General features: G+C 32.0%; 1 protein-coding gene across 1 annotated transcript; it reads right to left on the reverse strand.

The window, feature by feature from the left end:
• Nucleotides 1-594: 594 nt before the first annotated feature.
• Nucleotides 595-10,284, reverse strand: LOC124372226 (lithostathine-1-beta-like). Its single transcript, XM_046830602.1, has 3 exons — nt 10,035-10,284; nt 2,600-2,688; nt 595-1,262 (listed from the first exon to the last, which is right to left on the reverse strand). Exons 1-3 carry the CDS (start codon nt 10,228-10,230, stop codon nt 1,017-1,019), a joined length of 531 nt encoding a protein of 176 aa, XP_046686558.1. The 5' UTR covers nt 10,231-10,284; the 3' UTR covers nt 595-1,016.
• Nucleotides 10,285-18,734: the final 8,450 nt, after the last annotated feature.

Raw genomic sequence — 18,734 nt, forward strand, 5'->3', positions numbered from 1 at the left:
TCTCGTTATTGAACAATGTAAAGTAAAAGTTATCATGGTAATGTTTTCATAAGTGATTTTGCGATAAATAATTTGAACGTTATGAATTTAAGTCAGTTTGTAAGAACTGCATTATTAATAACATTGAATTTAACGTGAATACGATCAGATAATGTGTATTGTACAGAATTTCATCATACATAATTAATTATAATCAAGCTTTCGCTTCAAGAATCATAAGAATAAAAAACTGTAGCTACCAATACAGATAATTATTCTGCTCTTAAAAGTTAGCTTTACTAGAATAATACTTATCTCTAATGTAAGTAAGGCAGGAACATATTTTAAACAACTTTTAAGAATAATCTACAAGATCATTATTATATGCTCATGGTAAATACATTTAGGTTATTAAAGATGTAATTAATATTATTCACAAGAAAACGTACAAACAAGAGAAGCTTATTTTAAACTAAACAAATATTCTTAACTTAGATAACTTTTGTACAAAGATGAATATAAATAATCAATAAGCTAGATTATCAGCTATGGTAGTAAATTAGCCTACATTTTATATTTACCATATAATTAACACATAATGTGTTGTATATTTTGTCTTTACAGAATAGGTATGCCATTTTAGTATTTTAGTTTTGGTTACCTCTTTTTCTTATAGTTAGCAGAGTTATAATTATTTTTCTTTTCTTTTCGTGCTTATTGATTCAATACAGTATATGCAGGAACTAATAGCAAAGTTCCAAACATTAACTAAAACATTGATAAACTAGCAACTACTTTGTGGTAATCTTGTTTGAACATCATTAACAAACGATAGTATATGACTTTGTGTGTCAGTTTACCATAATTATTGTTGAGGGAATTCAAGATGGCAACTTAAAAAAAAAAAAACACTGCATATGTTTTTAGATTGTTACAGATCTCAAGGAATCAAATAAATCCATAGTTTGTCCGTCCAATGGTAGTCATTTTCATCTGCAAGTCAGAAACAAAGTTCCAACTTAAAGAAGATAAGTTATTTACAGAATACTGTTTGGTTCCTTGTTGAAACGGTTCTTGCGCCGTTTGTGCCCCTTCCTCCTCCGGTGTCCCTTACGTCGCCTAGGGTAGATGTCGGTGGGCTTGGCTCCGATGTTGCGTAGAGGTAACTCGCAGATGTAGTGTTTGCGTTTGACGCAGCTCTCCGATTTCCAACGATAAAGTAGTACCGGGTCCATGGCGATGCAGTGCCACTCGTTCTCATTATTCGAATTCCTCGTGAATCCCTGTTCCAAAACAAGTTACAAAAATTATCTTTCTATATACATGAACTGATCTATTATTATTTTGGTTCCAAAAAGTGTAAGGAAACACCCATTTACAGATATTGATTAACACCTTCAACGCGAGTACTCTTGTGTACCCTCAAACTGATATGTACAGTAAGGCGTCTGCTACTGTCAATACTTCAAATTAGAATTGTTCAGCATTTTCTTGCAAAGTGTTAAGTGACAAAATTATTTAGTTAGCAAAACACTGTACATGTCCAATAGAATAACATGGATTACTACAATAGTTATTTCAGCCAAAGAAGTATTTGATATACTCAGTTTAGAAAAATTACTTGAAAAGGTTTACTTATTTATTTTGCAAAAATGCTTTAAAAAAGAAAAAACAGGCATTTACCCAATTACAAGCAATTATTAATTACACATATAAATTTGGGTGAATACAGAGTTTCTCTTCATATATGTCTGTTCGCAATAATAATTAAATAACAACATTATAATGCTACCAGAAAATATCATAATTTTACAAATATTAATAAAAATCATTCCCCTATCAATCAAAAAGTCGATGAGGTATAAAAACACATTACAGCAACAATTACAAGAGAATGCATTTTAACCCTCCTAACCCCCATCCTGTATTTCTATCTCGAATCATTCAATACTTTTTTAAGAGCATGCATTAGATAATATAAATAGTATAAAAGTATACAACAAGGACCTCTATCTATATACATACAAATTAATGTTTGTCTGTAACTTGTCACCCCAGGTTGCAATTACTCCTCACTATAAACTACAATTATAAGACAGTTATATATATTAAGTAGCCAAACACTACTTGAAGGCGCTAAGTTATGATGTATATTTGTCTTCAAGATAAATTTCTGGTTGAACTTAAAGCTTGAGTGTTAGATCACTTTATAATAAAGTACATGTATGTGTACAATGGCTATAAACATACACACATTTTCTTGATCATGGCAAGAAAGCAAACTTTACATCGGCAGTGGAGATATAATTCCCTTGAACCAGAAGTGCACATACACAGGCAAAGCTTATGTAAAGCATGTGAAGCTGCGAGAAATAGCTAGTATCTCTCTAAAAATAGTAAATTATAATCGAAAATTATTTTACAACTGATAAATTTAATGTATATAGTACTGTACAAGTATATAGGCTTTCTGATATGATAGTTACTGTTTTTGTAATAAAGAGGTCATTCAATATTGGCATACAATTTTATCTTAATGTTATTTCTGGATGTTTCAGAATAATAGTAAAATGTTGAAACACTTTCACAAGACAGATTATGATCTAAGTATGAACTAAACCTGATATTTGATACGCCGGCCAGTTGCTCCCCAGACCCATTTGTGTCGTCCCCAGTCAAAGATGCCACCTATCCACCTTTCTAGACGTGCTGAAACATAAAGAAGTCACCAACGACTTAATTATTTTCGTATACTGAACTATATTTAGAATATAATACGGTTTACAGGTGTTATGAATTGTTCTTATGTCCTCTCTATTTGCTTATAGTAACAGTAATAGCTGTATCGATGGGAGCTGGTGTTGTAGCTACTAGGAGGTTAGTTTTTGGGAATGGGTGTGAGCTAAGATGAGTTGGAATTAGCTTTGCTGTGCTAGCTCCTTGTGTGAGATGAAGCCATATGTCTGGATCACCTTTAGGTGATGGAAACAAAGACATTTTGCATTCGAGAGTGGGATTTCAGCAACGTACCAAAACAGCAAAGACCCTATGGTTTGGACTTATCTTGGTTAACTAGGCTAGAAGTTTTATTTTCATATGTTTCTTTCTATGCCAACGGCATTGTTACCAACGATATAAAGCATTTGTAAGGGAAAACGGAGTGAATGGATTTACAAATGCATTGACCTCCCTAACAATGAACTTATATTTCATAATTTGATCTCTCTGTTAGAGAGCCATAGCCGTATCCATAGGCAGCAAAGGAGATCAGCAGGGTGTCCAGTGTGCGGGAATGTAGGAAGTGCGGGAATTGTACTTAAATTTACTGTGTACGGGAAAAAAAAATGCAGGATATGTACAGGAATTTTGAGAAAAATGTGTAAAAAGTTTAAAATAAACGGAGCACGTCTAATGTTGATTTTTTTATGATTAAGTTCAAGGATATTGGACAGCGCTGACTTCATGAAAGAGAGGGTAGAGGGTTGTGAGATGAGTGGACAGTTCAAGGCCACTCGCCACCAGTGAAAGTACGTGGTGTCATGCAGGTCAATCAGTTTAGTCTTTCTATGTCTATAACAGTCTAGTTTATGGTGGTGTATGGTACTCAGTGATTGCCATAATTTGTTATTGGCTTTGAAAGAAATATCATACTCCGGTGTTTCTTTAAGTTCTATAAATAGCTCATCTACTTATTTTATGGAGGTTAATACATTTGCTATTTTGTATTTTTGTTGATAAAAAAAGTGTTAACAGGAAAATTCATTTATTTCTTAAAATCCCTCACTTATTCAAAATAAATTTAAATGTACGCAAATAATGTCATTCTGACAAAACATTTTTAAATGTTATTAAACAATTGAATATTAGATAGAACATAATTTAATAAAAGAATACATTTTATTGTACCAGATATATTTTTAATACAGTAACTAAACATTATATAACCTTGAGAAAGACTTGCAAGGACTACAATTTTTTGGTTCAATTATCCTGGAATTTTAATGATATTTACTTGAAAAATGTGTGAATTGTACAAGAAATTAAATTATTGGAGTTAGCTGAACATCCTGATCTAATATTAATCCTTAATCATTTACACATTCAGGCCCAGTGAAACCATAGTGGTATCATGTACATGTGTTTGTAAATGCTGCAGAATTCTTCACTGTACTATATTATGTATTACTCTGTGCTAATAAATATGTTTATTTGAAATATTTTAAGTATACTAAACTGACTTTGTTTTCTATAAATTAACCATATAAGTGATAAAAAGATGGGAAAATCCCAGGTTTTAGCTTGAGAGTTTTTAATAGTACTGTAGTTTTTTATTGTTTCTGAATTGAATTATCAGCTGCTTTAAGTAAACTGCTCTGATCAGCTGACTTGGATTTCCCCCAGTTTATCAAATGTTTTGCTACAAATTGACCACAATGGTAGGACTAAGTAAAATCAATTAATTTATAAAAATATATTTAGCAATTATAATAGTATGTAAACATTAATACATGCTATATCAATAGTTTCATCTCTAATATTAGGTCTTCATGACGTATGACATCACTTGATAATACCATTAGTACTGATGACATCATTGTAGCTCCTTTTATGTAGTTAAAAATACTTTATTTATATGACTGATTATATGTAGCAATCATAGGGTTTAATAAATGGAATTGATAAAAAAACATGTTGTAACCTGTGGTGCATTTCTAGGCTGGGTGTTAACATGTTATCAACTTAATCTTAATTCATGTTTACCTTAATAATGTCCTTACAATATATAAGTATGTAGGCATGTCAAGTTGGTAATTTTATTAATGTACTAATTTCTTGGCATTTAATTATGTTATGACATAGTAATTTTTAAATTAACTAAATAGAATAAATTAGAATCATTTTAAAATTTGTAGATACATTTAATATTTTATAATTTATAAATTTTTAATGTAATAATAATTCTCAATGTACAATATTTCTAAAATTAAATAGGTTCAAGGTATGTTTATTGCCAAAGTCCGAAGAAATAAAGCAAAAATGTATGCTAATTAGTGTGAAACATGTTTTAATAAAAAAGCAGGAGCTTAGTATGAAACATGTTTTAATAAAAAATAAGCAGGAGATTAGTGTGAAACGTGTTTTTAAAAAAACAGGACCTTAGTATGAAACATGTTTGTATAAAAAATAAGCAGGAGATTAGTGTGAAACATGTTTGTATAAAAAATAAGCAGGAGATTAGTATGTAACATGTTTTTATAAAAAATAAGCTGGAGATTAGTGTGAAAACATATTTGTATAACAAATAAGCAGGAGATTAGTATGAAATATGTTTTTATAAAAAATAAGCAGGAGATTAGTGTGCAACATGTTTTTATAAAAAATAAGCAGGAGATTAGTGTGAAACATATTTGTATAACAAATAAGCAGGAGATTAGTGTGAAAAGTGCTCCAATAAAAAATAATTTGGAGCATACTGTGAAACATGTTTCAATAAGAAATAAGCTGGAGCTTAATGTACTCCATACTTTTTTCATCAACACAAGTGCTAGCTGTTGGTATTCTATAGTTTATTGTTCCAGAAGGGTCTAAATTTGTCCAAGTGCCCCAGTTAATGATATCACCCTAGGCCACACAGTTGTTACACATCTACGGTCTGGTGAATGTTACACAGCTACTGTGTGTGGTCAGGACACTGTGTAACACATAAATCCCTCGACTACTCCAGCGTTACAGTGCGTCAGATCCAGCAGCTATATATACCCGAGGCTCTTGGCCAATCCCTATTGTTATCTCTTTGTGGATGCGACTGGACTGGACTGTCATAGATTTCATAGTGGTCTGGAAATAGTCTCTGGCGGGATTGTTCAAATAGCTTTTTCAACAAAAGATTGGTTAAGAAGTTTCTCATCGTTTTACACCATACAGCATTTATTATTTTGGTGATTAATGAATAACAAGTGCAACAAATGGATTTAAAATAAAATGTGAAAGGTCAAATGTTAAATAATTTTTGTTCAAATACTAAGTATTGTGGGGTGTATGACAAAATTCTAGCAAGTAAAAAGTTGACTTTTGCCATGCATTATAGAATGTTCCGGCAATAAAAATCTGATTTGATTTGAAGTAGTGTAGAGATATACAGGGTGTAAAAAAAGACCAGCATGGGTTTTAAAAATTCCTGAATGATTATTACAGATAAAGGAATAAAACTTGGTACATTATTAATGCACCTATAAATCTACTTTTTGAAGTAACTACCATTTTTATCATGTAAGGGGATGGCCCACTAGGAGTCAGAAGAAAATAAAAAATTAGAGCATAGGTTGAGTAGTACAAATTAAAGGTACCTATTAGTATAGTACAATGCCGCAAATCCGACCTGAAAAGGTACACTCGTTAAAAATTACACTGGTTTAAAGTTTGAAACTTGTACAATGTAAGTCTTGTTCTAAGTGGTTTAATATTCTTGTCTTGGTTCAAGTTTTGAAAGTTAAACTTAGTAAATGAATACTGGGCTTAAGAAAAGTTTTTAAAGTACGTATTGACTCTTCACATCAAATGGAGGATGGTCTACAAGGAGTTTGGCAAAACATTTTAACGTGATCATAACTCAACATGTACAATATTTGATTTGTAATATTTTGCTCGATTTGAAATTACAAAATGCTCGTAATTTTGTAATAAATTCTTGAGTATTTATATGTTTTTTAGTGTTAAATATGTTTCAGTTAAGTATATAAGAATACAATGTACTCTACAACTAAATTTGTTTAAAGTTAATTCCTGTAGTTACTAATACTGAATTGTTATGAAGACTGCATGTTTTTAAAATTCAAAATACGTCATGATTATTCAAACCATGTAGTTAAAAAATAAAACCCCCTGATTTTCATCTGGGAAATTGTGACAATATGCTTATGCACTAATAAGTCATATAAGTACTTATAAGCCATTGGCATTCTTATTTAAAGTCTTTGAACTATCCAGTGTCCGCATGGTAAATAGACTTGAAATAGTTGTACCATTTAATACTGTTTGTATTACTAAAAGGTTAAACTTGAGTCAAACTTTTGAAGAAAATAATGCTTATCTAATATCATAAAGTATTTTTCAAATTATTAAAAAATTATAGCTCTTGTATGTGTTGGTTTTCTTATCTTATTATTTTCAATGTTTTAAGTAATACAATTCAATGTATCGCTCATCGAAGTGCAGGATTTACATTACAAGAATATCACTAAAATATCACTATGTATAACAATGTTTTGATTTCACACTGAAATGAATAAATGCGATAACAACAAATCATTATTGACAGCTGTGTTAGTTCAGAGAATCTGATCAATACAACCGACGGACTACAAGACCTGCCTAGTATGGGTATTGCAGGCATTATACAGCCTCTTGTGGGTTTCGTATAAATAGCCGAGATAATGGCTTTGATAGCACAGAAATGGTAATTGTGTTGTGAAACTTCAAATTTGCCAAGTAACAAGAGAAAACACGTCCAAGGCAATCGGCAGTGAATCTTGTCAAGTTGTATTGTTATCATCTGTAACTAAAAATATCCGAGACAAGGTCTCCGCTCTAGTGCTGGCTGGAGAGTACTCAGACGCATGACTCATTTGACTTAAATTGCTAACTTACAGACTTGAGCTTCATTTGCATAATTTCTGTCTGGTCGAGTTGATCGTATCTGGTTTTTACAACTGTGATATCGGGTTACATGGCTTGTTTTTATTAAAATTCGTTATGTTTAAGCTTACTTCCTGAACACTATCACAGGTAAAGAGATACTCTAAGAGGAGTATGTTTTTGTATAAGACACAATTTAAAAAAGAAACACATTATGTCAGAGAAATAAAGTAAAGACATTTCTTGTAGGTGATGTAAATATATGTTTATCCCCAATTTTCTTGTAAGATTCTTGTAATAATCATAAAAATCTATAAGCACAAAATACAGTGAAACTGACTATTACAAAATTAATAATCATTAAATTTTATTTTAATACATTTGGTGAGCATACAAAATATTTAATTCTATAATTTCAAATTTATTTTTATTTATTACAAACTGTGTACATTATCATAGAGAAAAGTACATGAGTCATATTAATATGTGTCTTCTCCTCTTTGAAGTTGGGTTTGTTGTCCCGTCCCCGTCATGGTGCGTAGATCTCATTGTCTTGTAGGGGTTCTCTTCTCCAGTTCTCAAATTCTTCTATGGAGTAGAAGGGTCTTTCTAGGAGCCATTTGACTAGCAAGTTCCGCATCTCCTTGGTACAGTTAGTGTTTTTTATTTTTTCGGGCAGGATGTTCAAGAATTTGGTCCCTTTATAAGTTGGCTGCCTTTCAAAGAGTGCCAATCTGTGTTTGTGGTAGGGTATAGTGGCTGGCTGTTCTTGTGTTGTGAGTGTGCACATTGTACAGATTGATATTATAGCCATTATTTGACTTGTGTTGTAAATAAAGTTTCTACCCAAAGCTAACACTAACAGTGGTTGTTCTAAAACCGTAATACAATTATAAAAGTGCTGTGATTGACACATCTATAGACTATGCTGTGGTCAGTGTAAACTGACTCTGGATAACAACATAGGCAGACATAAACATTTAGTTTGGACTAGGGCCAACGTATAGACCAGCTGGACACAATAGTTGCTGTATTGCTTACTACCAAAGCGATCAATAGTCCATTCATCTTTCATGTTTCTTATAAAACAAGATTATTCAATTAATAAAACAACATTTTGAACATGTTTTGGGAGCAGAATGAAAAGAAGAAAATATTTTTCATAACAAATTCATAAACATATTAACATTTTAATAAAAATATGTAGTATTGATTTCAATAGATAAAAAAAATATATTTTAAAATTCGAAATATATAATGTAGAGCACATGGTTGGTAATTTTTACACAACAACTGTCCATGTATGTACCCGTCATTATTTTTTGTTTAAAATTTTTAAAATATTTTCATATTATTATCATTTTATATAAGTATTGTATTTTTACATTAAACGTATGTCCAATTCAACTTTTTAAACTGGTTTTTAATGTCTTTTATGTATTCATCCCTGGAACTCTTGTGACAATTTCAGTAATTTTATAAAAATATTTTTACAATTTATATTTATATTCAGTATTAATATTTTGAAAGGCATTTTTGTTAAAAGCAATTATATTACTCTAAGCTTGGATTTAAAATAAAAATACATCAGTGTTACTCAGTAGTTTGTAAAACTATTCTGTATTACTACCACTTGCTAATTTATTTTGTTCTTAACACTTGTAAAATTTCATTACAGTTACACAATGCTCACTACATAAACAGTGCATTATAATCAACAATACATACGAGCAATACTCCATGTAATTAAAATTAAAATACAAATGCTGTTAATAGACAGACTCACTAACTTACCAGAACAGCTGATTAGTTTATTTCCATTTGAACAAAGCACAGAGTAAATGGCCAATATGATATTTTGGGACCACAGGTTCATTCAACATCTACTGTAAAATATGTTAAGGCTGAGAAAGTTCCATGTAAAATTCCATTAGATATTATTGCCTGTTGGTCAGTCAACTGTTCATAGTCTACTATGTATGGCAACTGTGGAAGGGAATGATACACCATGTATGGCATACCACGATGAAAGGTTAATCAGTTTCTTCAAACCTGTACGTTCCCACGGGCCCAGTAAATCAGATTATGATGGCCATAGAGGAAGCAAAAAGGTGTCAAACTAAAAAAAAAACATTAATTTTGTCGTTTGGAAATAGATAGTAATATAAAAAGCATGGTCATTTTTTCATTTAAGTCTTTCTTCCAGTGACGTCACTGGTTTTCCTGAATTTTGTGTTGTAATATGTGGTGAATTCATTATTTAGACATTTTTTATGATTAGCAAGTACCAAAGAATTTGTCTGTTAGTGAATTAGTTTAAATATATGACTATTCTTGCTTTAGGTGAGTTATTGGTAGTTAGTACTGGTTATTTTGATATACTGTTCTCCTGAAGGATTTAAATTTAGCTATTTAGTTACCTGCCATTTCCATGCTGAGGAGTTTCTTGAGCCTCCGATCTTTCCACTTTCTGTCTGGCGTAGCGAGGTGGCTGCCATTCATGTCTTGACACGTAAACTGAGCCCCTCGCCATGTGTCCATATAAACACTCAGGTAGTAACAGCTGTTGGCTAGCCGGATGAAATTATCTGGGCACTGGTATCTGCGCTTGTCCATCCCATCCACACTGATAGCTGTAAAAAAGAAATTGTGTGTTATTATACAAGAGTGATATATTTTGGAGGTGTTGTCCAGTCCATATAAACACTCAGGTAGTAATAGCTGTTGGCTAGCCGGATGAAATTATCTGGGCACTGGTATCTGCACATCCCATCCACACTGATAGCTGTAGAAAAGAAGTTGTATGTTACTATAAGCAATTGATATATTTTGGAGGTATTTTCCAGTTTTGAGGTTCGTGAAAGGTTGAATCTATATTATGTTGCTATGTCTCACTAATAAAATTTCCTAAACACAATTGAATACGTCATGGAAAGAAGGGGAAATGTCACAAAAACTATGTTTTGAAAAAAAGTGAAACAGTACTTACAAAGTCTATGTAACAGAATTGCTTTATGAATTTGATACACATTATTACACAATCTTTCTACTTTAAGCCATAGGAAATAGGCAGTAAAAACTTAATTTCTTCCAATTTGTTTACTTTATTTATTAAATAATTAATAAATGTCCATGTCTACATATGGTTAAAATGTTAAAAAATAAAATATTATAAAAGGTTAGCCTAAACCTTCAAATAAAGTTATTTCAAGCAATCAAAGCTATTTCTATCCGCAAAAAATAAATATTTCTTCTTCAGGTATCTTCAACTGTTCAAATTTTGATTGAATTAAAATTTTGTGTAAAATAAGTTTAATTTATAAGTAACTTCAGAAAACCTTTTTAATATTTAAGACTCTTGGATTCCGTAGAATATAATTTATGCCTAAATAGCACGTTTTTGGTTTAAAACAGAATATTTTATGAATTTTATTATTCATTCATTTTGTTTTTACTATCGATGTTCTATTAAATGGTTAAAATAGGTTATAACATATCTGCATTGTAAGTAACTTGAACAAAAGGATTTTATTTTGATTTTGCATAAAAATGAAATGTTCACCTTAGAACCTCAAATATCAGTTTGACCTTCCGTGAATTTATGGTAGTTTGTATATAGTGGACTTCATTATACTTTATATAAAGGTTAATATGTTGTGCCATATTTTGACCCTATTTATTTATAACAAAAATGTAAACGCACGGAAATAAATACTTTACATAAATTATCACCGATCATTATAAGGGAATCTACAACTGTTGTCTTGATACATGTGACACACACGGAATCCACTAATGGGTTGAATGGACCACCTGAGTAGGAGGAATTCGGAGTGGAACTAAAGCAATGTGGAGCAGCACATTGGGATGCTGGTAACTGGGAGTACAGATACAGGAGATAGATAAGATTAATGGAGGAGAAGTGGAGCAAAGGACACCCATGACGATACATTGACATGCTAGCCACAACTGGCCCACCATTGTTTCGTCCGCTTTGTATTCCCTGGAGGCTCTTAACAGTTGCTTACTCTTCCATTTTAAAAACCCAACTTACAAGCTGTTTGTGTCATTTAGCTTTGTTTTAAGTGAGTTTCATTCGCTCCAGAAACATTCAGCTATCCTTCAGACTTTGTAAGTGTTTGTAATGAATGGAGCCTGTCACAATATTTTGGAACCATTAAGATATAAAAGTCTAATGTGTCTGTCTGTGTGGTCATATGTATTACTAAATTACATAAAAACTACTGGACCGATTGTACTGAAATCTTAAATGGACATTCTTAGTCTCTTTCACTAAGAACTAAATTAAGGTTGTTAATTACTTCTTATGTCAACCTTTTCTGTAACCGCTGTTTAGCACAGTGTAAGCAAATATCCAGATAATAAAATTAAAAGTAAAAATATTTTTTTAACTACACATTTTAGCAAATATTAAGTACACAGTGCTTGGTCAGTACTGTAATGCAGATATCAAAGACTAAGTTACCATCTAACTTTTACTATAAATTTAAAAACTTCTCAGCCCTGTGTATGTATACATATATTTTGGTCGGAGAAACAAGACGAAACCAAATATGGCACATAAAATACTGAGACCGAAGTAAATTATAATGACCATATATATATATATATATATATACTTTTTTATATTTTTCTTGATTATGGCAACAAGGCAAACTTAACATTGGCTTCAGAAATATAATTCACGCTAACCAAAAGTGCTCATGCGAGTGCAAAGCCTAGGAAATTGAGTGTGAAGCCATGTGTACTGCTAGTTGATATTAAAAATAATATAAATGATGCTTCAACAATTATTGCTTCAGACTCTAAAGAGAGCTCTGTCCAGTACTATAAATACAATAAATATAAATTTTACAAACATGATCATTTCTGTAATTTTAAATAAAATCCAATGGCACTTTGGAATAATACTTTTTATAAAACAATTTAGTTTTGTTTGAAGTTTTGATGAACACAATCTTTTGGGAACTGTAAAACTGTTGTAACTTTTGATTTCAGCCGTAAAATGCGTTGTAGAGAAAAATATACCTTCTATGATTTCTGATTATAGATTTTAATATTAATATAACATAATATTGTTAAAAAATTGGAAATGACAGTTTTAATTTTACAAGCTTTTAATAATTATTTGCAATAATTACCCTTCAAAAATAGGTTATATTTTGGCAATAAAATGTGTTTGTAAAGTTTATATGTTGTGTTAATATGAAAACTTAAACACCTGTAAAACGGTTGGTAACAAGTAAAATGTATTTTGGAGGATATTAAAAGGATGCATTAAAATATTTTGTTAGTTGAAACATGTATAAAAATTACTTAACTTCTCCACTTGTAATCAGATTGACCACCAAAAAATATACTTCTTTGTTAGATGTTTATTTTTGACGATGAAAGGATTGTAAAGGAAACAGGATTTTTCTGAATATTTGCAATTGAATATTTGTTCAGTGAAACAATAAATTAGTAACACTAAAAAATCAGAAATCAAAAAGTTGTAACTTGATTAGATACTAATGGTGGGGTGGAGTTTATTTAATTTTTACTTTACTATCATGTTAAAAATGTTTATACATATCATCATCGCATTCTTTGGCCTGTCTCGTTCTCAAATTAACTAGAAGTACATTAGAATGGATGAACCATGGTACAAGAATAAGACTACACAGTCAGAAGTGTTAAGGCCGATAACGATTTACGGTACACACTCATAGGCCGGCCATAAGTAACTCACTCTTATCGAGAGCACGTGTGAGGCCGGGTGGTCATGGTGGCGGTGGTCCACTGGTGCTTCTTTCACAGCTAAACACTTTCAGATGATACAATGTCAGTCAGTAGACGGTATCAGATGTTCTGTCATATAAATGCATCCAGCCTATTAGGCCCTGTTGCTTTCTTACTCTTTGGATCTCCGTGTATTATTTAACTACAAAATATATGTACATACAACAGTAATAAATGTTCCGTAGTAAGGCTGTTTCATGTTTATAAAAAGAAATGATAAACTCATATTTTATTATTTTAAAGAATTAATAATGTGACTTCTTTGTTAAATATTAAATAATCAGAGTCAAAATCTCTTTATTAACATGAACATTGAGTTATGTGTCAGAATATACGTATGATACATGATTGTCATTTATGGTTGATTGAGTTTTAGTCTCAAGTCTGGCTGATCTCTTCAGTGAAGTCTTGAACAGTGTAGATAGGATGTTCCAATAACCATAAATCGAGTTTCCGCTTCATTGCATTCCCAGTTAGTTGTTTGAAGGAAGCTGGGAGCTGATTGTACAGTCGTGCACCCATTGTTGAGGGTTTCTTATCATGAAGGGCAGTTCGATGTCTGACTGGCGTTGTCAGAGATGCATTCCAGGTATTCTAGAAATGTGGTCGTGTTACTTTGGGAAGTCCAAGCTTGTCCACATGTAGAATGAGTTCTTGGATATATATCGTAGTATATCGCTGTGACTGTCTTTATTTTTAGTTGTTTGAATGCTGGTCTACAGCTGCCCCTGCAATCCAGATTGGCTAGAGATCTTACAGCTGATTTTTGTATTTTCAGCACTTGCTTCAGGTTTGCTGCTGAAGTGCTGCCGTACCTTAAGTGGGTTTCCATAAGTGCATGGTATGCGATTTTCCCAACTGCTAAATAATCTTTGACCCATCATACTAGTAACCTCACTGAAATGAGAAGAAATTAAATTACCATAAAATTGAATTTTTATGAGAACCTATTCCATTTCATGCTTGGAAATTGAATTAAATGGGGAGAACTGCAATATGTCCATGTGAATTTGTAATGGAAATCTTGGAACAAGTACGTACACGAGTTAATGCGATTCTTACGACCGAGAGCAATAGGGCATGCATTAACTGTTCGAAATCAGCTATATAAATGCGTGGCTCTTCATAACACAAAGCCTGTTTTGCATGTGCCGCGCCGCGCACAACCACAACCTTATGATTCTACAAGATGTATATCTCCAATTATAATGTCAGCGTGTTTCCATCTTAGCTGCTTTATCACTGACAGTAGAATGCTCACCGTGAAGGATCTGCATAGATGTATCTGACAGGCTGATTTGTAGTGTGCGTATTCTTAAACATGGAAATTAACTTTTTTTTGTGAACCGGAGATTTATCTATTTTCTAAAAAGAACAGAAAGATACACGTGTTTCAAGAACTTAAGTGGTGTAAGTATTAGTCACCTTTACTTTTCACACGAACATAATTAAACATAAATTATTCTTTGTTAATTTTCACTGGTCCCAGTGGCAGGTTGATTACAGGTAACCCATGTGCTCATATATTGATTTATTACTTCAAGAACTTAAGTGGTGTAAGTATTAGTCACCTTTACTTTTCACACGAACATAATTAAACATAAATTATTCTTTGTTAATTTTCACTGGTCCCAGTGGCAGGTTGATTACAGGTAACCCATGTGCTCATATATTGGTGTTGTGATGTTGTCTGATGTGCTGTAAACTGTTATAAATAATTCTATCTGTGTAACAGATTATGAACTTAACAAAGAATTCATAATTTTTAAATCGGTTCTGTAAATCGTTTAAAAGATGCTAGAAACAGTTTAGTTAGCAGAACACAACTCTACAAAATAGACAATAGACTTTATTTTCATATTCATCAAGAACAGAGACAGCGTCAAATCTTAAAAAGTATAAGTTAAAACATTTTTGTTAACTTTTATTAGTAGGTGTTGATGGTCATAAATTCTTCTAGGCTGTATACAGTCTTTTCCACTAGCCACTTGAACATTTTCCTCTTCAAAACTTGTGGGCCAAGGTTCTTAAGTTCTCCTGGTAGCATGTTGTACAACCTGGCACCTGCATAGGTTGGCTTCTTGGCGAATAGGGCTGATCTGTGGGCTGGCAGATTGAAGTCATTGCCATGTCTTGTTTGGCGTTCATGGATATCACGGTTCCTCAAGCAGTTTTGTCTGATAGCTAGTAATATTACCTCCGTAATGTAAATAGACACCACTGTGAGTATGCCCAAGTTCTTAAAAGCATCTCTACATCTTTCTTGAGGATTTAAATCAGCCATGATTCGCACTGCACGCTTCTGCATAACTAGGACTCGCTGAAGGTTGGTGATAGAAGAGCCCCCCAAAGCACTATTCCATAGCGAACATGTGTCTCGAAAAGCGCAAAGTAAGTGATTCTAGTAGCTTCTGGTGTGCTAATGTGTTTAACTCTCTTTAAAACAAAAAGAGCTGTGCTGAGTTTTGAACACATTATGTCTACATGTTGATTCCATGAGAGATGATTGTCAATTGTGACACCCAAATGCTTTGCAGAGAGCACTTGTTCTAGATCCAGTGGCAAAGATACATAATCTTTATGTCTTCCCCATATGATGCATTTGGTTTTGGATGCATTGAAAATCAGATTGTTGTTCAGGCAGTAGTGCTTAGCTCTAGTTATTGATGTGTGGGTGTCAATTTCCAGTGCCTGCACCGACTTGTTGTTTGTGACGAGGACAGTGTCATCCGCGTATGACACTGGATAGCAACCCTCCCCCAAGTGCTCCTGAAGGTCTCCAATGAAAAGCACAAACAGTACAGGCCCCAAGACAGATCCTTGAGGAACACCTCTTTTAATTAGGCATTTTCAGAGAGAAAGTTCCAGTTTGTTGTGACTTTAGCGCTAAAATACCACACGTTCATTAGTTTAATTTCATTAACTCTTCATTGATTCCATAACAATGAATTTCTGTTATATATTTCTAATGATCTTCCTGTGCATTGGGATAGAGGTTGTATACAACACGCCTAAACAAACACTGAGTAAGATCTACCAGAAAGAAAGACCAGTGTTGTTGTTTTTCTGAGTCTGTATCTGAGAAAAGATGGATTTTGTCTGATTTCGGTTTCTTTTTCTCAAGTTGTAAACATTACAAAAAATCAATATTTTGAAGAGTGATTTCCGGAACCAAGGTCGATTTTGTATTCTTAGACATCTAAATGAACATTTAATATAGGTATAATTACGATTTATTATTAAAGAGTAAAAATTTGGCAGTGAAAAACACTCCTGTACTTGACGCCACTGTGGCTTTGTCAGTACCAGTGGTCTGACTTGTGTAAGACATTATCATTGCTTCAATGGGTTTGAACATGTTAATGTGTGTATTGTATGTATGTATTATGTATTGTACTAGGGCATTATTATTATTATAATATTGTGTAGTTTAGGAAGTGGAGGGTGTAAACAATATAGACCAATATAATCATTATTTTATTTAGTATCAATAGTTAGTTTTTATTATTGGAAAAGTAAACTATACACAACTAAAACCTCACATATAACATGTCAGTCTTAACTCATTATATTTCAATACAGTTATATTTGAAAATGTTGGGGGATTGACCCCCTATTTTCTCACTGAATACGTCCCTGATATTGTTATGTATGAAGTATGAAGTGTCAGTCAATATACAGAAAAGAGACCTTGTTGTAACTGACTTCAACTAGCTGCAATACATAAGCTGACATGGTGTGCTGACACGAGGCCTGGTTAACTGACAGACATCTGGTTGTCGGTCTGCCGGGAAGACAATTTTTCCACGAGCCAGCCACCAAAGTTATTAACCGAGACATATAACCAACTTAATGACTCACTATAAATCATTTATTAGTAACAAGCCCTGTAGTCAGGAGGTCGTAAATTGTAGCTTGACAGCCGACAATAAGTAGCTGTAAATATGCTGATTGGTCCTGACCAAAGAGTGGCAGTGTTTGTGTGAATGATGTCAGTATAATGTAGTATGTTTTGGTTTTACATAAGTAGTTACAAAGATAAACATGCAGAGAAATGAACTCAATGAGCTTTTTTCCAAAAAATGGTATTAATAAAAAATAGTTATTATTTTTATAAATATATTATCATTGGAGCCTGTTCTTGAAAACATTTAAAACAAAAACATGATTTTAAAGTTGAAAATACAAAATTTAATGAATTTTAAATGTCAATAAATAGAGAGGTTACTTACTGATTTGAATTAGATATAAATATTAAAAGAAGATCAGGGCATCTTTATTTAATATTCACAATTTTAATAACATTTCACTCAAATTAATAATAAAACACATTATTTTCTAATAAAAATGTTTAGAGAGTTGCTCTTTGTGCGATATTGATGTACCAGATGTAATGCAATGCTAGTAAAATTGTAATACAAAATTAGTGCCTCTTTTAAACAATTTTATTTTTGTATCAATAATTATGTTTAGTTTCTTGTTTGGAATTTTCACCAAAATTGTGATTTTCGTAAACAGTAAAAATTTTATAAAAATGATCAAATGTATTTTAAAACTAACATATAACCACAAACATACAAGAAATACATGCATGCAAATTTCAATCAAAATCAATCTGTTTATTGGTTTATGGCCGATGTTGTTTTTACCATTCAAAACTTTTGTCTATACTTATTGTTGTTTACCGTCAAAATGGAATATTTGCAAATACGCTAAATTATTATATAGAATTGTGTCTAATTTTACATAAATACAAAGGTATTATTTATGCCGATATGGTGCAATTTACCTTCAAAAATAAATGTACATGGGAGATAAATGTTGTTAACTTTCAGCATTGAATAATGTTTATTTATAGCTTTACATAAAGTTCAATGAATGAACTCAAAGTACAGACAAAGTATGTAGAATGAACAAGTTTAGATATGATAAGGAGCTATGTAGGCTATTAGTGAGCTGATTACTGAAACAGGCCTAAAATATACCAAAGCCTTGATGAATCATTTTGTGATAAGTTTCATTCACATTAAAAGAGCAGTGCTAATGCACAAGATGTGTTCTATACTTCTACTTGAACCTGTGCCAAATTGAAATCTGCAATCTCTGAATATGATACCAACAACAAATACTCATATAGCTATCTTTGACTCTTATATATATATTTATCTGTAGTGTCAGAACTCTTTAAATGATAACAGATATAGTTTTTATAACATAACATTTTACTGATACGAATCGGTTTAAAATGTTTAGACATGCTTTTAACGTTGCTTCTAAATGCTCATAAATTCTTCTTGGATAACATAAAGCATTGTTAA

This window comes from Homalodisca vitripennis, unplaced genomic scaffold (assembly GCF_021130785.1).
Source record: "Homalodisca vitripennis isolate AUS2020 unplaced genomic scaffold, UT_GWSS_2.1 ScUCBcl_2773;HRSCAF=7858, whole genome shotgun sequence".
In the NCBI taxonomy this organism is placed as follows: domain Eukaryota; kingdom Metazoa; phylum Arthropoda; class Insecta; order Hemiptera; family Cicadellidae; genus Homalodisca; species Homalodisca vitripennis.

Bases quoted from the DNA above. Each gene is read 5' to 3' on its own strand.
- LOC124372226 (XM_046830602.1), bottom strand. From the start codon at position 10,230: ATGGACAAGCGCAGATACCAGTGCCCAGATAATTTCATCCGGCTAGCC. The intron at 2,689-10,034 runs GTAACTAAATAG...TTTATGTTTCAG, and splicing joins CCTCAGCATGGAAATGGCAG to CACGTCTAGAAAGGTGGATA. The intron at 1,263-2,599 runs GTTTAGTTCATA...GTTTTGGAACAG, and splicing joins GCCGGCGTATCAAATATCAG to GGATTCACGAGGAATTCGAA.